General features: G+C 42.0%; 1 protein-coding gene across 2 annotated transcripts in view; it reads left to right on the top strand.

Annotated features, from left to right (window-relative positions):
- The window catches only part of SNTB1 (syntrophin beta 1), a 150,704-nt gene that overhangs the window by 88,658 nt on the left and 39,414 nt on the right, over nt 1-22,632 (top strand). For both annotated transcript variants that reach the window (XM_039526946.1, XM_039526945.1), the window contains exon 3: nt 917-1,124. In XM_039526946.1, coding sequence (XP_039382880.1) covers nt 917-1,124 — 208 coding nt within the window. The remainder of the gene's footprint in view (nt 1-916; nt 1,125-22,632) is intronic.

Raw genomic sequence — 22,632 nt, 5'->3', positions numbered from 1 at the left:
GTTTGCCAAAAACTGTTTTAAACTGTACTTTGAAACTACAGGTGGCAACCCACATTATGGTTTGTGGGGCATGGTTCTCGGGGGAAAAGTACCCATCTCCATGCTAGTCAGGGAAACCGTAACAGGACACTGCTAGCAAGAACCATTGTTTGATATGGTTATAGCTAACACATTCCCATTCTGTGTGAACAGGGTCTAAAGGGAGCATTCGGAACATTTGTTACTTTACTTCCCACGAAATCTGAATCAGTGTGGCCTGCTGGCTCCTGCTTGGTGGTGACATCAAGCTCACAGTGGAACTCTGTTTAAGTCACCTTATATAGGATCAGGTAGTGGGGTTTTTATTTCTTTGTAGCACTATTCTGTAGGGTTTATAACAGGTGTATTAATCATTGCAGGAAAATCTGTAATACTGGAAAAAGAAGGGAATTGCCTAACCCTTATTGATACACTCTAGTCTCCATCAGGGTTTCATGGAGGGTGTCATGTCACCAGCATAATGCTTGCTGGGGCATCGCATCAGGCAGGAGGTGGTGATCCACAGCAGGCTGGAAATTCATGGGACCTGAAAAACAACAAAATATGTTTTAAGTAACAAATGAATGTCCCTTCTAACCTAGTCACTCCGCGCTTGGAACTGCCACTGAAGTTCCAAGTATGGGACAGGGTCTTGCTCTGCAAGTCACCTTTAAGGATCAGCATTTCAAAGGAGCAACAACTACTAACCTCACCAGAGCTGAAATCCTTAAGGTGAATGCTATTAAATTCAACAACAGTAAAGGTAAGTTTAGTTTAAGACGTTGCCGATGTCCTCTTAGCTCAGTTGCTTTATTGTAAAAGGGCGTAGTATATTTAGTCAATTAATTAACCCAAGTTTTTGAGAGCGAAAGTAATATTTTTCCTCCTGTTTTTCTAGGCTTCTTGAAGTCCATTCACCCGATGCCAAGCACACTGTGGTTCTAAGGAGTAAGGATTCAGCCACAGCCCAGGCCTGGTTCAATGCTATCCACTCCAGTGTGAGTGATCTTATTCCCAGGGTGATTTCAGAGGTGAAAGACCAGCTGGGTAAAAGTGGGATCGCTGGAAGTCGAGAGATTAGGCATCTAGGCTGGCTTGCAGAAAAGGTAATGGAGATATTTCCTTTTTCATTTCAAAGCTCTCTGTGTGTCTGGAAGTAGAGGCTGAATCAGATATTTGTTTTTATTTAGCTTTTACAAAGGCCTTTGATTGTGCCTGCTGTGACCTGTTGTATCTTATCTAACTCAGTGGTTCCCAGACACTCTGCTTCTGCAGACCATTTAGTAACCAGATCCTCTGAGGGGCCTGCCTCCCATCTGCTTGGCTCTCAAATGTTAAAATCTGCATACACTAGGAAGACCTTTGGTGGTTCATGGGCCGCAGTTTGAGAACCATTGGTGTAATGAGAAAACAATCCAGGCATGCACAGGAACAGGTCCAACATTATTTCAGTGCCAGAGCTCCAGAAATCTACTTTACACTCTAATAGTTTGTGTTCTCTGATTTTTACAGTGTACTTAAAAAGACACATGATTTCATCAGCAGCACATGTGGTGTATTAGTGCTTCATAATGAGGCAAAGGATGCAAAAATTTTCAGATACCTTTCCCAGCTCCATCCAAGCTTAGAAAAGCCACTAAAAGTCCGTGATCGTTAACCCTGCTTTTATGTTAAGGTGAAGCTCATCCTGTAGAGAGCCAGCCTGAGGCCTATATACCACATAAAATTTTGGGTTGAATTTCACCATAATAGAATAGGGCCCTTTGTTAGAACTGCTGAACCTCATTAATGAATTTTAACTTTGAAATTTACAGTTGGCAGCTTTGGGGTCATCAGGGCAGCCTCCCTTTTCCCCCACTCATTTTTATAAGCTCTTTGAACATAGAATAGGTTTGGCTTCTCATTGTTTCCAAATCATCTCCCCGAAGAAGAGGCAAAACACCAATAGTTATTGGGCATGAAAAGTTTTATTATCATCTGAGTATGTAGCCCCATTCTGAAGGCATACACCTCTATATGCTCAGCCTGTATTCTTCAGAACAGGAGACTGTCTTCCAATCCTAGGTGAATGTAGCTGTTCTGCATTAGAATATTTACACACCTTGCAATGGTATATCGATAGGCTTAAAGTAAATATCCATGTTAAAGATGAGCAGGTTAAAAGGTCACTTAAAGCATCATATTTTGCATGTTCTCAGAATACATTGCAGAGGTGCCTTTCCTTATTCAAGCGTTTGTGATCAGCACCACATAGCAGGATTAAAATAAAGGAGAGTTGAGAAATTGCAAACAGTTCCTTAGCAGCACAGCAGGTTTGCAGAACAGCACACTGTGGACGTGCTAGCATTTAAATAAAGAAGAGATGAGCATCCATTCTGAAAATACACTGACATTTTATGCAGTGATACTGGCATAAAATAGCTTCCATATTCCACCCTAAAGTGGGGGGCTGCATTTCCACTGGTGGGCAATTGATTTCTCTTGTCATTGAATCCTTTTGTGAATCCTTCAGGATCAAAGGTACCGTAAATGCAGCTTGTTCTTATTCTCATTAAAATTATTACTGAGTGTATATATTTATAAACTGAACCCAGTGTTTCCTCATTCAGAAGGAAAAGTATCTGCCGTCTGCCCTCATCCTCACAATCACCATATAATCTGCATAACACGTGGTCCCCTCGCTTTCTTCATGTCTTGTGATGGGGTGTCCACCCCCCACAAGCTCTGGGCAGGTTAATGTGGGCCAGGAGGGGCAAATTCTTTAGATGCTGCACCTTGAGGGGAACCAGGTACTGATAGGGCCTAACGGTAGATGGAATCCAGCTTGGGGAGGAGCTGGGAGAGCCAGGAGGTGAGAGCAGGAAGAAGTTACCATGAGGAAGTCTGCAGTCACTTACTAGAGGTAAAGGGACTTGACCAGGGACAAGGAGGAGAGTAAGCTGTGGGGTCCTGCCCTGGATTCGGGAAACTTACAAGAGACCTAGACGAATGAAGTAGCCACGGAGAGCAGAAGAAGCTCCAGGAGTAAACCCAGAGATAGGCTAGGAGAGAGAGAGGTGAGGAATGGAGGAGCCTGGGTGGAAACAGCAACAGGGTCTGCGATTGAGCAGACAGAGGTTGCTAGTCATCAGGTCCCTGGGCTGGAACCCAGAGTAGCAGATGAGCCCAGGTTCTCTTACCAGCCACTGGCAAAGTGGCACAGGACCTGGAGTTGGACAGAAGACTGCCTGAGACGGCATATGGACAGCTTGTCCGGTGGAACCTTTCTTGCCCTGGAAGGGAGGGGTCTATCTAGTGACCTTGGCCAGCAGGCCAAGTCATGAAGAGAGAGCACCCTGAGTCACAGAAAGGGGTCAGCATGAGTAGCAGATGGAAGGGGGCACCAGATGGGGCAAGAACTATTTCCTAGCTCTAACCACAAGGAGGCGGTGCCTGCAGTGAGCGGAACCCCTTCACGTGGCTCAAAATCTTGCATCAAATTTTAGTATTCATTGTGGACCAGCACCAAAATGGCAAAATGTGCATTGACTTTAATAGAGCCAGGATTTGGCTGTGTGTGTACTAATTTTTGTACCGTTAGAATAGCTACGGTGAAGAATTAGCATTGATAGATATTAAGAGGTGTTGTCTTTGGAAAGTAAACATGTTTTCACACCAACCTATCCACTCAGCTGTGTACAGTAGTAATGGTGAGAAGTCAAAAATCTCCTAACTGCTTTATTGTGGGAGCCCATTTCGAAGGGGAAATAAAGGGTATGTATAAAATAAAATAATTCAGCTTGGTTTTATTTTGTCACTGGGATGCAAGCTGCAGGTCCCAGGTTGTAGAAATCTGACTTGGAGGGTGAGGCACCATGGTGCAAGCTTCCTACAGTCCCAGCCAGGAGTTGGTTGGTGCAACCCAGAAAATGGGAGCAGTCATGGTACCTTATAATTGAGATATACCTATCTCATAGAGCTGGAAGGGACCTTGGAAGGTCATTGAGTCCAGCCCCCTGCCTTCATTAGCAGGACCAAGTACTGATTTTGCCCTAGATCCCTAAGTGGCTCCCTCAAGGATTGAACTCACAACCCTGGATTTAGCAGGCCAATGCTCAAACCACTGAGTTATCTCTCTCCCCACTTGAACAGGGTGCTGAATTCAGCACATTCCCTGGGTGCCTTCTCTGGCAGAATTACTCCTGTGGAGCCCTGGTCAGAACTTAAAGCTATCTCCAGCTGGTTAAAGTGCCTTGCGGAAGCCAGCAGCAGTACTGTCTGCCCTCCCATGAAAGGGAGTCCCCTCTCTGTTTAAATTGCCACTTGTCCATAGGTGGGGAAGGGGGGAAGAACACAACATGGTGTTCCCACATGGTCGAATGAAGCCCCGTCAAGGCTGAATCCCCACTCTCTCACTCCGAGTGCACAAGTGGGGCCCACAAGGATTTTAAAAATTAATACTTGCCACTCCAGGTTTATCTTAAACTCCCAAGGTTACAGCTTTTCTCTGACCTTGGCTTGGTAAACGCTGCCACCACCCAAATGCAAAAAACCCCCCAAAAATGCTTTGAACCCAGGAAGGCGCACTTGGGAATTCCTCCCTGTGGATTACCCTCATGCCCTTTCACCCTCCTTCCCCCAGGGAATAGCTGAGAAAGAAAACAAAGGAAATTAGCTGTGGCTGCCTGCTAATTAAACAACATGCACAAATCTCTTAGGACACCAAAAATCTAATCCTATTCTTACAAAAAGGTACATTTTATTAAAAACAAAAAGAAAGAAAATACATTTGGAACTTAAGCTTTTGCTAGATTTTAAAAGAGCAATTCCAAAAATCAAGCACCCAAACTAGCCTCCTTGTGGGGTTCAGCTTAAAGGTTACAAGCAAACAAAAGCATCTGGGGTTAGCACAGAGGAGTTCACAAGCCAATAAGAAATAACCTTAATCCCGTCTAGCTAAACATTCTGATTTACTTACACATTTGGAGTTCAGATAAGTAGTTCTAGGTGTGATCTGATGATTTATGATCATACCTGGCTTAAAGCTGCTTACAGCATTGCTGCTCTGTCCCTCCAGGCCAGAGAACAACAGACAAAGGCAAAGTTTCTTTCCCAATTTAAAAAAGTTCTACCTTCCCATTGGCTCTTTTGGTCAGGGGCTCACTTTTTTCTTTCTTTACCTAGGGGACTGTTTAACCCTTTGCAGATAAAGCAAGTAAAGAACAGCCACCAAGAGGGATTTTACAGCTAACTGGCTGGCTGGGTGTCCATCAAAGGGAGCTATCCCCCCACTTTATTTATCACAATCCCATTAGTTACATTGTGTGTACTTGACTCATCTCCGTAGGGTTTTTTCTGCTTTCCATACTTTTGTGACAGGGTCTGTAACTTTTCTGTGGACCATTTTATTAGTCAGACATTCTTAATGCTTTTCTGGTATTAACTCCAATACCAAGTATCAGCTTGTAAGGAAGTGTATACATTACCCAGTATGTAAGTTTCTACCCTCTCATTTATTTCTTTAATCAATCAGACCCATGGGATTAGCAAGGCTAGTGGGCAGGAGGGTACGGTGATGTCCCTCTCCCTTACAGTTCCTCTCCTTTTTCATGCCCCTTTTTGAGAGCCTTTTAGTGGTAGAATGATACATAAAAGAAATTCCTACCTTCGGGGGTGGGAGGGGACTTTTACACACATACTAAATGTGTTTATATTAGAGAGACACTTTTAGTAATGTCATTGCCATATTTCCATGTTGTTCCTCTACCAGAGCTCTGTGTCCATTGTATTTCAATGGCATTAAAATATGCACCCTTGTTTTTTCCCCCAGGTGTCCATACTTCTGACTTTGCCTGTCTTGATAGCTGTGCTTTTAAGCTCATGTTCAGAACTGAAATTAGTTATTTATTTTCAGGCATTTTGATGGGGCTCAACACCACTGTGAAAGGGGCTGTCTTTGATTCTTTCTGCATCAGGTGTCATTACCTGATGGGTATTTGGCGAAGTGATTGTTTAGACAGGTGTGTCTTACAAGGTGTTCAGAGGCTGGTGAGATTTGAGCTCAGTTTGTTATGCAGAAGCCTGTGCCATTGTTATATTTCAGGGCAACTGCACCTCTTTCCCCTCTCTGTTGTCCAGCAAGGGCACCCACTCTAAGTTTTTTGCTCCCCAGTTGTCTTTTGTGTGGAGACCCGTGTTTCTCTCCCTTCTAAGTGGGGTATTTCCAGGCTGAACAGTTCCCAGCAGTCCTTCAACCCCAACCCAGGAGTTTTCCTGCAGTTTCAAGTTCATTAAACCCTTTGCTCCAAAAAAGAACAATCCATGACTCTGTCAGTCACAAATTTATGCAGTTTGGCTTCTTAAAGAGACAGAATAGGTAATCAGTCAGACAGTGGGTCTCTGCTCAAAGTGTAGCTTCAAAAGGATGGATTTGAGGTGCGTCATTTGTATTCCCGTCATCCCCAAGTATGTCCTAGGAAATCCACTTCACATGTAGTGTCCCCCAAAAGTCTTTGACGTTCCTAATATGCTCCAGAGATTGCGTTAATCATGCCTTCCTCTTAAAGAAATTCTGTACAATCCCACAATAGTACACAGCCTTTTGCATTTTCATTATAATGGTTTCCCCCACTAAAACTTAATTCCATAAGGTTTATCCAGGATATTGTGATATCTGTCACATCCATAATTGTGATTCCTCCACTCAGAATGCTATTTCCCCTACCACCACAAGGTAACCAATTCTACCAAGGTTTCAACAATTTCCACTCCACCATCAACCTCAGCTTGGACCAGTCCACACAAGAGGTCAACTTCCTACACACTACATAATTAGCGATGGTCACATAAACACCACCCTATACCGGAAACCTACTGACCGCTATACTTACCTACATGCCTCCAGCTTTCATCCAGACCACATCACATGATCCATTGTCTACAGCCAAGCTCTAAAATACAGCCGCATTTGCTCTGATCCCTCAGACAGAGACAAACACCTACAGGATCTCTCAAGCGTTCTTAAAACTACAATACCCACCTGGTGAAGTGAAAAAAAAACATTGACAGAGCCAGAAAGGTACCCAGAAGTCATCTATTACAAGACAGGCCCCACAAAGAAAGTAACAGAACGCCACTAGCCATCACCTACAGCCCCCGACTAAAACCTCTCCAGCGCATCATCAAGGATCTACAACCTATCCTGAAGGACAATCCCTCACTCTCACAGACCTTGGGGAACAGGCCAGTCTTCACGTACAGACAGCCCCCTAACCTGAAGCAAATACTCACCAGCAACTACACACCACACAACAAAAACACCAATTCAGGATCCAAACCCTGCAACAAACCCTGGTGCCAACTCTGTCTGCATATCTATTCAAAAGACACCATCCTAACCACATCAGCCACACCATCAGGGGCTCATTCACCGGCACATCTATCAATGTGATATATGCCATCATGTGCCAGCAATGCCCCTCTCCCATGTACATTGGTCAAACCGGACAGTCTCTACGCAAAAGAATAAATGGACACAAATCTGACATCAGGAATCATAACATTCAAAAACCAGTAGAACACTTCAGTCTCCCTGGTCCCTCAATAACAGACCTAAAAGTGGCAATTCTTCAACAAAAAAACTTCAAGAACAGACTCCAATGTGAAACTGCAGAACTGGAATTAATTTGCAAACTGGACACCATCAGATTAGGTCTGAATAAAGACTGGGAGTGGTTGGATCATTACAAAACCTAAACCTAATTTCCCCAATACTAATTTCCCCCAACGGTTACCCACACCTTCTTGTCAACTGTCTGAAATGGGCCACTCTCATTACCACTTCAGAAGTTATTTTTCCACCCTTGGTATCCTGCTGTCAATTGAATTGTCTCATTAGACTGACCTCACACTTGATAAGGCAACTCACATCTTTTCATGTATTTATATCTGCTCCTGTATTTTCCACTCCATGCATCCGATGAAGTGGGTTCTAGCCCATGAAAGCTTATGCCCAAATACATTTGTTAGTCTCTAAAGTGCCACAAGGACTCCTCATTGTTTTTTTTTTAAGGTAAAACATAGACTCTTTCAGCAGGGCATAGCAAGCATGCTATAACCTTAGAGAGAGAGAGTTCCTAGGGTAAAGGAGTTTTTGCCTATTTAGAGCCTTAAGGAAGATGAGGAATTTGAACAAGTCCCAGAATTTGACTGGCTAAGACCCTGGTGTGATGTACTCATGCCAGCCAGGTCTGCTTAGAGTCGTGGCCTTTGCATACAGCCAATAGTTGCAGCTTTTGGAAGACCTCTTGGTTCAGCCCTGATGGAACTAGTTGCAATAATCCAGTCTTGCATGTGTCCCTGTTGCTAGGTTTGCACTGGATGGAGATGGTCAGTGATTTTTTTTCTGCTAGCAGTTACCCAATCTCTTCATGCACTGAGAGACTTGTGCTATTATTTACTGTATGCAGCTGCTATTCACAGTCTTCTAGTCTAAGATATTCTCTGTGTTTGTCAGTAGTTCCACCCCTAGATAAAGCAAGAATTGAAGGGAAAAATGATTCGGTATGGAAGGGCTTAGTCTGCAAAGAAATGTGGATAATTACAAAAAACCTGAAGATACCACTGGTGAAAGAAGGATATGAGCTCCGGCAAGAGAAAAATTCATTGTTTTAGCTATCAGATTAAGCAGTCTCACTCAGAAGATCCGGAGTGAGCTCCATCAACATGAAGGGAACTGGAAGCTCTGTCCTGCTCCATTAAAGTAAATGGGAGTTTTGCCACTGAATTAAATGACAGTAATATCAGATCCTAGGGGACAAGATAAGGAGATTGGAGAGGCCTGGGTTGTGTGTGTATGTGTACATTGGTCCCATCTGTTTGGCAATGTCCACCTTCTCTTACCTGGGTTCCTGAGTGGTGTTCTCCTATCAATCATGCAAGCAAAGGGATGCTTATGGTAGTTTGATTCAGTATGGGAAGAACAGAACAGTGGGGTATGGGGCAAAATCCGTCTCTTGCACTAGAGAGCTATACTGTGTGGGAAATGGTGATTTAACAGTTTGTATCTCAGCAAAAGCTGAACAGAATTTCCTGGGGAAAAAGCCTTGTCTATGCTTAAAGGTTTAGCTGGTATATCTATACAATGATCCCGGAAAACAGTGCTTTTGGCAGTATAGCTTATTCTGGTTTGGCAAGCAAAATAACTTTTTGCAATCACACTTTTTCCCCCTGGTGTAAATGCATCTATGCCAGGGCTTTTGCTGGCCCAGCAATATCTTAAAAAAATCACATCTCTAATTGACATAGCTATGCTGGCAAAACTTATAAATGCAGACCTAGAAAATGCGTTTCTGTAGCCTGGAGGCAGCGAACTTCAAAAGCCTCTTGCAAACTATAGAAGTGTTTAATGCTTCTCAAAGAAGTGGTCTGAAGAATCCTTTATCATAGCATGTATTAGGCATCTTAAATGTAAGAGTTGCTCTAAGGTCCCTGATAATATTAATAATGTTTGAAAGTAAAAAAAGAAGATTCTTCTTTTGGGTTTGCCCACTGGATCTTAACTACAGTGTTTGGCACATGTTAACAGAACTCTGCCTAGCAGGCAGGCAGTTATTGTTGTCAAAATCCAGTGGCTGGATGTGAGAGGAGAACATACCCAAATGAGGAAAAGGAGAAGAAATTGCCTAACTGGCAACATAAATTGGAATTATTTTTCAATGTATGATATCTCTAAAATGAAAAGTGTGCTAATATATTCTAGAATGTTAGGACTCCTCAGCAGTCAGATAACCATATCATTGTACTGGAATTAAGACATGTGGGATGTCCTTTATCACAGCTGTCTCCTTCAGTATTGGACTGGATAGTGCTGTGTTATCTGTTTTCCTGTTTTCCCTTATCCTTTGGAACGAAGCATAACACTCTGGTTGTGAAACATGCAAGCTGTCCAAACAAGATTTAGTCAAATGGCACAAAAGTTCCTTTTAACCCATTTATGGGCTTCAAATGAAAACGTGTCCATGTTCCCATTTGCTTTGCATTCATTTACACTCTGGTTAGTGAAACAAGCATGCAGCAGCAGCAGAGTCATATTGTTACTCTACTCATGGATTGTGGTCATGGATTTTCAGTAATGACTTGGTACATTTTAAAGAACTAAAGGGGAACCTCAGTGAAAATGTGATACCATTTGGGGGATCTTAGAATAACCATGATAATAAAATGTGTTTGGAAAAAAAAACTTTAATGTAGTTAGATTATTTTAGGTTAGATAAAAATGTATTTAGGTACTTTGGTTTAACCACCTTCATGTATTCAATCTTTTAATGCCAGAGGGTGTAAGCTAAGCAACCATTAGAATAGAAAGTTAAAATATGGTATTGCGGTTGTACCCCCACAAATTTTGACTAATCAGTTCTTTAAGCAGCCCCATTTTATAGATGGTACATGGAGGTGAAGGGACTTAAGCAAAGTCACATTAGGAACCAGTGATACATTCGGGAATAAAATCCAGGCTCCTGATTCCCAACTCATTGCTAGAAAGTCATTAGAAAGCGCTGTGGTGTTTTTCATTTAAGCCAAAATGACCTTTGACTTCTAATATGCCATAATTCCTCTAACCAATCAACATGCTTTCTGCCTGGATAAATGAAATGCTGTCTATTTTAGGGTTTTCTATAGATCCCATCACTATAACATCTAAGTGCTTCCCAAAAAAGTTTGCAGAACATGCACAGTGCACTTTATCACATCTGTTTTTCTCCCTTCACTGTCATAGGAGACTTGGGTATATTGTTGAATTTGTTTTAATTATAATTTTCATTCATTTATTCTCTTCCACACATCTGGTGAAAATGTTATCAATGAGAAAGATCATGTCATATGCCCTTGAAGATGGTCAGTGGATAAACCCCATCTATAATTACCTCATTGCAGCATTATACACTCTCCCATTCACCTCAATGATAAAACTCCTGCTACTTATCTCACAAAAATGGAAAAATCCTATACATTTCCCCAACAAGAAACTGATTTTTAAATCCTGGCTAGCTCACTTATTTTTGAACGCTTGTATAAGAACAGGGAGATCTCTCCTGTTGCCCCATTTTGCTTGACTTTGTAACTTATTAACTCCAGAACTTGGTTGTTTGCTTCTTAAAACAGCACAGCATAGTGCTCAATTATGTAACAGACTGCATTATCTGGGAGAATGACCAGCCTCTGCTTAGGAAAGACGTAAACCTGAAGTAACATGAAACTGCAGGCTGAGTTTAAAAATCAGACCCTACATATCCCTCATAGCACTTTTCACAAGGGTTCTATGAATCTATAATTAGCCCCAGTGCCCTAGCGAAATTCCAGTAGAGGTAATTACATTATGTATGTTCTGAGTTCTCCCTATGGTTTAATTTACAGCAATAGTCTTCATTCCTGTCCTAAAATATTGCATATTGGTGCTACTGTTATTTCAGACCCAGAGGAAACTGCATTTCATTGGTGGGATTATGTTGTTTGTGATATTTTGCTTGCTTTTACAATTTCCGGACCAGGAGACACATGTGTCTTGTATGAACTCCCGTGGGTGACCACAGAATTTGCAGGAACATGTAGTAAAAATTAAAAGCCAGTCTGGCCTTCTGAAGATATACTTAAAGTTGTGAACAAACGAAGTATTTATTTTGAAAGAGGAAATTGTGACCCATCACTTGGAGAGAGCACCGCAGTGGAAATGGGTGCAGAGAACTGCCCGAAGGAAACTGGATATCTCTCTGCCTTTTCAGGGATCTTAGGAGAAGTCTTCCTTTTAATTCCACCTTCAGTCTCATCCTCTGGAGCTGTAGTGTATAACTCTCTTTATTAAACTACTGCTAACAGCTTCTGTGCATATCACAGTGCCCAGTGCAGGGGTTCTCACAACAATTTTTTTGGTGGCCTCAGAGTGCGGCCACCAACTCTTGCTGGTGGCCTCTCTGACAGTTTTTCCTAAAATACTTCATTAACTTTTGGAAAAAACAAATAAATATGCATGTATACATCTCCAAATCATTGTAATTTATTTATGTAAGGGTTTGGGTTTTTTTGAAAACTCAATAATAAAAATAATGTACAGTTGTCTCTATTCTCTACTGAACCTAAACAGAATAGAAACCAAAGTAAGGTGCATCGCCTATTCTTGGCTTTTGTTGTTGTTTCCTTTGCTTTTTTTGGTTGCTTTTTTGAAGACTTGCTAGTAAGTCTGCTGCTATGAAAAGTGAGATTTGTATGTTTGTTAATATCATTTTTCACAGCAGCAGACTTGCCAGCTAGCTGGGAGACAATGAAAAGTGATATTAACAAAACATATAGATATCACTTTTCACAGGAAATTTACAAAGCCCCGACAAGCTGGGGGACAAATTAAGCCCTGAATGGGGAGGTGGGTAGTGAGGCAGTGGGGGCCAGGACAATGGCTGGGGGGCTGGAGGAAGCAGTGTGGCCAGTGGGTCTGGGCTGAAGTCCTGTGGCCAGGGACCAGAGCCTGCCGCCCCATGGGAGCCTGCCACCCCAGGGCTGAAGCCAGAAGCCCGAGCTCCACCGGTCCCAGGAAGGTGGGGAACTCTCACCAGCTGCCTGCTTCTCCAGTGTTTCTGCTGCAGAGAGGGGCAGGGCCCAACCCCTGCTGGTGGCTCTGGGGGAAGGGCCGCTGCTTCCCTCCCCTTCCCTCCCTGCACCTCTTCCCTAATCACCACTGAGGAGCCTGTGGCTGGCCACAAGCAAAGTCCCTGGTGTCTGCATGTGGCCAGCGTGGCCGCATTTGAGAAACGCTGGCCCAGTGCAACCTGACTGATGCTTCTAAGCATTACTGAAATATAAAGGTTCAATAATATCACTTGGCTGAAGCAAGGTATGTGCTTCATCCCACAGATAGCTCTGTGGTGCCCAATCTCATGTACCTCACCCACATGAAGCACAGATCAGAATAGTTTTCAGAAATGGCTTAAGCCCTGTCCTCGCTGAAAGAGAGCCACTTTAACTAAGCTGTTTTCAGCAGAGCTATCCCTTTGCTGAGTTCCTATCAGTAAGTGTTACCAAATGTACAGTCACTAATTCATCACATAATGCAGACTCATGTTTTAAAAAGTGTGATGTACACTGTTAACCACACTGCCTGTGTTGCTTTCCTAAAACATTTTAAAGTATGTTAGAGATGGGGCCTGCTTGTTGACTGATGAACACACGTCTAGATCAAAGCATGGCTCTTTGTTTGCTGCCTTATATAGCTTACTTAACTCTCCTGCCTTATGTAGCAAAGACCCTCAACTGCTGCTTGGCTCAGCTGTTTTTGCCTGAGTGTACTTGCTTATGCTATTCTTGGTTCGCTCCGTGTCAGACAGTCTTCACAGTGGCAGCGAGGGGCAGAGCAGGTCTTTACTCTGAGCCCGGGTTTACGACCACCTCACAGGAGAACTCTCCATAATTCTCTGCCTCCAGATGGCACACACGATGGCTCCCTTTGGAGCAGAATTTTCACTGAGTTGTAGAGACATTTTTAGCTAAACATCTCTCCATTTCTTGATTTGAGGGAGAAAAGTCTTAAAGTTAAAATTGCTAAACTTTAAAAAAAAAAATCCCTTTGGCTTTCTGAGGAGAAGCATCCCCGTCCCAATCCCCCAACTTTGGAAATGTTGGACAAAGAGTAGTCCCCTCCCCCCACCACACACACACAGTCACCAGGGCAGCTCTTGCACCAAAGGCAAAGCTCCCAACTGGTGTCAGGGTGAAGTACATGCCAAGACAGAGAAACCAGGTGCCCAGCTTGCATGCAGACAGTGTCCATGCTGAGATAATTGAGTAGGCTGCAGAGAAACCAGGCTGCCAGCTTGTGTGCTAGTGAGGGCCATGCCAAGATGGTTAAGGAGGCTGCATGGAAGCTCCCTTCACTGAGACCAGGACAGAATCAGTGGCATAGAGCCAGCGGTAAGTTCTTCAAAGCCTCCACCAGGCATGGAACCCCTATTGCAACCACTTGCAGAGCAAGCAGCAAAGTTTCACTCTAATCTTGGGGGAAGGCAAGTTCCCTCCATACCAACCAGACTAGAGAGATCACAGTTCTGATCCTGCTTGGCAGTTATTGCATCAATGTTTAGATGCCTATAGAAACATATTAGAGGTTGCTTTTAAAAACTGTGTCCTTAACACCAGAAGTGGTGCGCCTGGACCTGTTGGGGGTATGTGCCTGATCCAGCTTCTATTGATGTAAATGGGACTCTGACCATTCAACTTCAGTGGGCATTGGATTAGGGCCCTGGCCATCCCTGCCAGTGCATACACCAGTTATATTGCTCAGATGCTGTCTCTGGCTGACAGTACCTGTCACGTAGGTGTAAACAGGTGGGTGTGCCAAGCATGCTCCCAGAAGCACTATGCATGCTTTGTCCTTCACATGCGTAGTGCCTCCCTCCACCTCTGCTTGGCTCAGGGGTTACAGTTGCTGGAGCCCATCTCCCAGCACTGCATTGGCTCTCGGACAGACCGTTCAGTCCAAAGTGTCTGTTTCGCCAAACAAGAGTTGAGATGGAAAATAACACAAATTTTTCTAAAAATACCCTGAAAAGAAACTAAATTCTGACTCAAAGTTTGCTTGCTGGAGTGATTAGATTGACCTTTAGGAAAATATGAGAGTAAAAAATATAATGGTGAGGGAAAAGTTACATGCACTATAATTTACAACATGGCAAGACATTAATTCAATGCAGACTATAAAATCAGTCTAATTTTAGCCATGAACCTCTGCTTATATAATATTCCCCTGCAGCTATTAACTCCAGGCTTTTACCCTGTTATTGCATCCTATAAAAAGAAAATACCCTAATACCATGACAGCCCTAACAAAAATGTGCCATTAGACAATTACACTGCAACAAAACTTTGGAGACAGTGTAGCAGTATTTCTTTCTTAACCTAATTGTTCCACTGCCAGCATTTTCAATGCTCCTGGTCGCAACGGAAGGTGAGAACATGGCAGTGCCATATGCAAAATAGTATATTGCGAGATACTAGTCACAGGGACCTTCTGCAGCAAGAACAGTTGAGTTCTGTGGGAAATTCTCATAAAGGACTGCAGTTGAAAGGAATCCATTACTTGAAAAAAGAACAGGGCTGCTACTCTGAAACGTGTCATTAGTTGAAAAGTTCACTTATATCCTCCACTCCCCACAGCCAATACTAGTGTGTGCTTATTTTAGATATTTGTTTTATGATAGGCAAGATGGACAGAAGTGCTTTAGCTCAATTCCCCCTTCTCCCCCCAAACTCTTCAACCCTATAGGCTGATTTCTTGCTGCAAAGTTATCCTGTCTGCTCATTTGGAGTGGTAATGAGTTATATTAATTCCCCTGAAGTGTTGTTATTTTTTCTCCCCTCCTGCTTAAGCACTCCACTGTCTTCACTGTAACATAAATAAAAGATTTAGCGAAAGACTGAAAAACAAATTGATAGTGATGGAGCCTCGTTGCCTTCTCCAAGGGGTTTCCCCTTCTCAGTTTTTAATGAGGCCCATATTAGTTGTCATTCTTACCTTCCCTAATGAATAGTTTGAAAGAAAAGCTTTTAATATGTACAGCATAATTTGTGCCAAGCTGCTGACCTTTGCTTTTGATAAGACCTCATTTGAGGCTCAGTCCCAAGACCAAACATATTGTTGGATCAATCATGTTGATTTTTGGCTCTGATAGTTACGTGCAGCTAATGAGTTGTATGGTGTACACATTAACCTCAGACCTGACTGTGCAGATGCCAAGCACGTAGCAAATCACACTGGGGCTTCAAAGAGATGCACTGTGCCGGCATCTTAATAGAAACGTGCAATTAAAAACAGTAGTACATGTCAATGGTTCACTGCTTGTGGGAGTAGAATGTAATCAAGGGAGGAAAAAACAAGCCATCTTCTGTCTGTTTAAAAAAAATCTCTGCATCATAAAGGTGCTTTATGAACTGTGAAATAGAGATTAAAGCCTGAACATTTAAACAGTAAGGTAATGATTTTACTACCAAGGGGAAGCTGCTTTGGGGAACAGCCATTGAATAATACATTTAAGGCTGTCCGATTACCACACAATGATTCTCCTTGGATTTGAAGGCATTTTAGAGCAGGGCTATGATTTCCATTTGACAAACATGTGATCACGCATGTATGAATATATTACCCAAGGAGAGGCCTTCCATCGTCATAGGAGAAGGCCACTTTGATCAGGGGTTGAGGTACTATAACATTGTCAGAACAGCTAGTTTATATGCAAGTGCTTTTGCTCAATTGTGAGAAATGGTGCTGGATTGAACAGGCCAGATTATGATCTCATTTTACACTAGCGTAAATCCAAAGTACTTCCATTGAAGTCAATGGAGTTACTTCATATCTGACCCATTGCGTTCAAACTGTTAGCAGCTAATTCTGAAGATGCTAGTTCACTAAAAAACACAGGGCCGAATCCTGCACTCCATATTCAGTCTCCGAGGCCACAGGAATTTCACTTGGGTAAGGGCGACAGGATTTGCCCCCAAGTTAGTAACAGATTGTTACCCACATGGCCTTGTTAGCAGGCAGCTGGTTAACCATCCACATAGAGCCATGGGCAAAAATCCCAACATGCACAATCTGTTACTCCCGGCCATTTACCCCAATTTAAGGATTAGGAAAAAAACAAACATTGCATGTTAACCACATGAATATGAAACAAAGAATGCTGGGATGAGTATAAGCCTTAAACATCCAGCTGCAGGAGGACATTAGACATGCAAAGTTTGAATAAATACGACCACAGATTCCCAGACAGTTCCAAGCCATCACTTTAATACAACAAAAACTTATCAGTAAGGCTGAAAGAATGTTATTGCTTGAAATAGAAAGTCAGAGAGAAAATCATGAAGCATTGAACAATAAATAGCTCTCTAGTAGGGCTCCCGAAACGATTTTGAGAGCAGTGTTTACCCATGTCTTACTAAAGAAAATGTCTTGTGGGCTCTCTCCCTCCCTTCAGTGATCAGATAGCATCCCTGTGTGTAGCATGTAGAGGTGATGCTTGCTTATGTTAAGTAGAAGTGTGTTGAAATGTAAGTAGAGAGTAGGTTTTGGGGCCCAAATTTGGGTTTGATAACAAGGCCTAGTAAAACATGAGTGAAGTGAAGTGAGACAATTCAGAAGCAAGTGAGAGAAAAGTTAGGACATAACCCCAGGTCATGTTATAAACGTGTTTTGGTTTTCATGAGTGTTTTAGACAAAATGTGAATATTTTGGAAGAATGGGATCTGTATCGATAGTTATTGATGCAGTTGTTAATTAAGACGTTTAATGTGAAATAGCCAGTGAGAAAGTAGAAAATATTTAATGGTGGTAGTGAAAATACAGATATGGTAAAAGGTAGGCTTAATGCTAATTAACTAAGGGGTATTATGATTATACCAAGGGCAGTAGGCTAATTTTAGATTAGCTTGCTCATCCACCATCAAGGTACCATTAGAGAGGGTTACATACCCATTCTACTCATACAGGGATTAATCACCCCTACATACACCATTTCATCCTAGAATGTGAGTATCGATGCAGTATATGGTTATATTGGAAAGCCTGTTTGCTTTAACTAATTTTATTTAATAAAGTCTTAATTCTATCACTCATTATGTCATTCATAGTCCTCCACTAAGTTAAAATATTTGTAACTGCCCCAGAAGCTTGACCCTTGAGGAGCTCAGTTTGGTTCTATTCCTTATTTTTAAACTATTGGGAACACATAAATCAAGGTTACATGTGGCAACTACAGCAATTGCTTACCTGTAGAATTAGTATTAGTGACATCTTTGATGAGCAGATTAGCCATTGGGAACAAGGAGGAGCCAGCACCCTATGACCAGTCCGCTGTCTGTGGACCCTGGACCACAGTTTGGGAACTGCTGCTCTCCAGCATTTCTCTTCCTAACCAGATATAGCAAAGTACCTTACAAAGTCCCAAGCTATCATACAGTCCTGCCCAGAGGGAATGTGGGAAACATAGCATAGTTATCAATGCTGCACAATGGGCAAGTTTTAGACAGTACTACTTAAATCTTAGATTCCAGCGATAAGACTCGAGGCAAACAGCCTTACTGGATCACAATTTCTTCTTGCCCTTGACACACAGCTCTCCCTCTTCCAGGAGCCCCAGCTGCTGTTCCCCCTGGCTCAGCCAGGTTTTTGCATAGAATCTCCTTACAGTTTCCTGTCTAGCTTTCTAAACATACAGCATAGGAATGCTTTGTCCTTGAGCTCACCATGGGTTCATCCCCATTGAAAATAATGGGAGATGGCTTCCCATCTTTATTAGGGGAAACCTCACTTTGACATACCAAGACTTTAGTAAAATTGTGGCCATCCTCCCTGAGGGCATCTTCTGGCTTCAGTCTCATTGGACACCATAGGGGATGTTGGCCATCCTTTTTAGGGGCAGCCTCGATTTTTATGAAATGACGGACATTTTGTGCAAAGGCAAATTGTGAATGTAACTGTAAAGATTCACTACATTAATTAATAACTTTGCTTAATCACAACATAATTTCTCCGAAAACTAAGTACTCTGCTTATCCAAGATAAGATTCAAAGGTGACTTGATTACAGCCTGTGAACACCTTCATGGAGAGAAGAGTTCTGATAGAATAGATGGCCTTTTTAATCTGATAAAGGCATAATGAGATCTGGTGTCAGATGAGGTAGAAGGTTTAAATTGTTAACAGTGAGGGCAATTAAATATTAGAACAACTTATACCAAATAGCTCAAATGACAGCTCAAAACAGATGTGGATGGAATATGCTCCTAACTCTCAGCCCTACTCAGACTTTGCATTGGAAAAAGATGAACAACTTACCAAGATGGACAGTGGATTCTCAGCCACTTGAAGTCTTTAAATCAAGATTAGATATTTTTCTGAAATATTTGCCCTAGCTCAACCAGAAGTTAGGGTTTGATGCAGGAATTATGGGGTGAAATTCTATGCCTTGTGTTATGTGTGAGGTCAGACTAGATGATCATAATGGTCCCTTGTAGTATTAAAAACCTATGAATTGGTTAGTGAAAAGAGTCCAAAAACAGATAAGACACGGCAGGAAGTTTTTTCATAAAGGTTCCATTTTAAATTCGTTCTAACTCAAACCAAGTAAATGTGGTTAAAAATCCTGTAAATTCACACTCTACTCACAGATTATGTGCATAAATTTGGGGACGATATATGGTATTATTCATGCAAAACAGAGGCTGAATTAAAGTGATTTAACTTGATTTAAGTGAAAAACTGAATCCAATCTTAATTATAGAAGATCTACTTGGGCTCTGTAATAAAACATACACTGGATAGTGCCAAAAAGAAGAGTATGAGCATTGTTGTTGAATATCACATCCCTGAAGTGCTGATTGAGTGGTTTTTGGCAGTGCATTATATAGGAAACCATTTATGCTAATGTATGGTCCCATTACCATAGAAAAGGATCAGCCAAAAAAAGCAAGCAGCCTTTATATTCTGTAATGTTCATAGGACAAAATGGGTTTGGTCACTGCTCGGGTTAGTAGTTTTCTGTGGCTTGCTGCATATGAACTCTGAGAGTTCCACTGAGCAGCTTTATCTCTAGTTAAGTACCTGCTCTTATGAATATGCTCAGTTTTGCAGGAAGCAAATAAATGTATCATGTACCTTCTTGTAATGTACAGTGTACCTGGAAAGATAATGGAGCAAATAATTAAACAATTAATTTGCAGACACCTAAAAGATAATAAAGTGATAAGTAATAGTCAGCATGGATTTGTCAAACCAACATGATAAATTGATAGGGTAACAAGCCTTCTGGATAGGGGGGAAGTGGTAGATGTGGTATAACTTTACTTTAGTAAGGCTTTTGACAAGGTCTCGCATGACCGTCTCATAAACAAACTAGGGAAATACAACTTATATTGAGCTACTATAAGATGGGTGCATAACTAGTTGGAAAACCATTCCCAGGGAGTAGTTATCAGTGCTTCATAGTCTGGAAAGGCATATCGAGTGAGGTCCTGCAGCGATCAGTTCTGGGTCCGGTTCTGTTCAATATCTTCATCAATGGTTTAGATAATTGCATAGAGAGCACACTTATAAAGTTTGCGGACAATACCAAACTGGGAGGGATTGCAAGTGCTTTGAAGGATAGAATTAAAATTCAAAATGATCTGGACAAATTGGAGAAATGGTCTGAAGTAAATAGGATGAAATTCAATAAGGACACATGCAAAGTACTCCACTTAGGAAGGAACAATCAGTTGCACACATACAAAATGGGAAATGACTGCCTAGGAAGGAGTACTACGGAAAGGGATCTGGGGGTCATAGTGGATCACAAGCTAAATATGAGTCAACAGTGTAACACTATTGCAAAAAAAGCAAACATCATTCTGGGATGTATTAGCAGGAGTGTTGTAAGCAAGACACAAGAAGTAATTATTCTGCTCTACTCAGTGCTGATTAGGCCTCAACTGGAGTATTGTGTCCAATTCTGGGCACCACATTTCTGGAAAGATGTGGACAAATTGGGAAAAAGTCCAGAGAAGAGGAACAAAAATAATTAAAGGTCTAGAAAACATGACCTCTGCGGGAAGATTGAAAAAAATGGGTTTGCATGCCACACAAATTTACATTTTGCTTTTGAGAATTTGGTCAGGAAAGCATTGTATATTCGTTGACCTCACAATTAAGTATGTACAGCCAGAGAACAAGAAGTTTTTAATAGGAGGATGAATAAATATTCAGATGTGTGCATACACTTTTTTAAATGTTTCTTCCATTAAGTGCTGGGGCCTGCTGCTCCCAGTGTCTATGGCATTACCTCTGAAAACAAATAGACATTTCCAAATCTCTTCTCAGATGCTATTTAGGCGACTGTATATCTTGGGTTCTCATATGGTAACCTAGGCTACTGGCAGGAAACACCTGTTTTTTTTAATCACCAGGCTCCAACAGCTATGCACTTTGGCCACACTTGAACATTCCTGAAGCTGTGTGAACATATTGCGTATTGTGGGTTTTTTCCCTTATTTATAGGTTCCTGCTGAACAAGTTGTACCATGTAAGTGTCTGTTTACTGATCTCTTACTAAAAATAATTGTACATTTTAGAATGCTGCTGTACATTTTTGATATACCTTCTTGTTTGGTTTATATTAGCAACATCAATGACATTTGTGGAGGGGAAAAATCTAATTAAAAAAGGAATGTTGAGAAGAAAGCTTATGGAAGGAAAAGCTTGTGCACTTATTTATGTAAATAAATATATATCCTGCTCTGTGATCTCACTTCACTTCACTCACCCTTTTGTGCTTCTTTCCCCCACCTCATGTAAAAGGCATTATGGGGTGCTTTCAGTAAGGGAAGCATTTTTAGGATGTAAGAATGGCCACACTGGGTCAGACCAAAGGTCCATTGAGCTCAGTATCCTGTTTTCCAACAGTGGCCAATGCCAGGTGCTTCAGAGGGAATGAACAGAACAGGTAGTCAAGTGATCCATCTTCTGTGTGGGGGTGTAGGGCAGGAGCTCAAGGCACTGGCAACAGGAGGAGACTGGAGCAGTTAGTACCTAGACGGCAGAAATGTCACAAAGGAAGATCAGCTTCGAGAGGGATGGGACATATGCAGCTGGAGGGATGAAGTGGGGAATCTTCTCAGAGGACTGCTTCTCTTGAGATAGTGGGCCTTTCTGGTTAGATGGGGTCGGGGCAAGAGAAGCTTGAGTAAGAGTTTGTTTTCTTCTGTGGTGTTTTACTACTTGGGGTAGGGCCTGGGGTGGGTATAAAAACCCAACTAAACCATGATTATTTAATAATCATGCTTACTATGGCAGTGCCTAGGAACCAACCGAGAACGAGGCCCCATTGTGCTAGGTGCTGTACAAATACAGAGTAGTAGACAATGTTTGCTCCAAAGAGCTTACAATCTACATAGACAAGAGGAAGAGGAAAGGAGTATAACACACAAGCAGAGAGATTAATGTGATGGTGGCAATTGTCATATTAGTTTTATGGGGATTTTTTGGAGGGGCGGGGTTTAGGTGGGACTCAGGAGGAGATAAGCTAAATGGAATGAAAAGGGAAAGATGAGGGAGCATCGAAGGGAGGAAGGTGGAGGAGAGGGCAGTGGAGGAAGGAGATTATGATGGTCATGTGTGAAGTGAAGCTGAAGTGAAGAGGCTGTTTGCTCCAACCTGGTTCCTCAGTCAGCACAGAGATGAGAATGTTGAGTCAAAATAGGTGCATGGATAGTTCTTATAAAGTTCCTCATTTGAAAGACCCAAACCAGCCCCGGCTGAACCTGCTATAACTTTGAGGTTAATTTTTCGCTTTACAAGGAGATCTCCAAGAAAGGAGTCTTAGTTTTTCTGTTTTTTTACTTAGGATAGGAAACAAGGTCTGTTTGCACTCTCGGAGGTCATGTACATCTCTTTCCATTAGTCAAGAAAAGCATTGAATAAAAATTATTCCTTACTCTATTCAAATGGCTTTTGACATCTGCCTGAACATGTACCAGAATAGGCAGCAGAAATAGGATGTGGCTTTAGGATAATATCCAAAAGAATGAACAATTCTGAAAAATATTCACAAGGAAGCAAGCACTA

Source organism: Mauremys reevesii, linkage group 2, assembly GCF_016161935.1.
Source record: "Mauremys reevesii isolate NIE-2019 linkage group 2, ASM1616193v1, whole genome shotgun sequence".
NCBI lineage: Eukaryota > Metazoa > Chordata > Testudines > Geoemydidae > Mauremys > Mauremys reevesii.
Note: the sequence above shows the minus strand (reverse complement) of the source record. Positions and strands in the feature narration are given on the sequence as shown.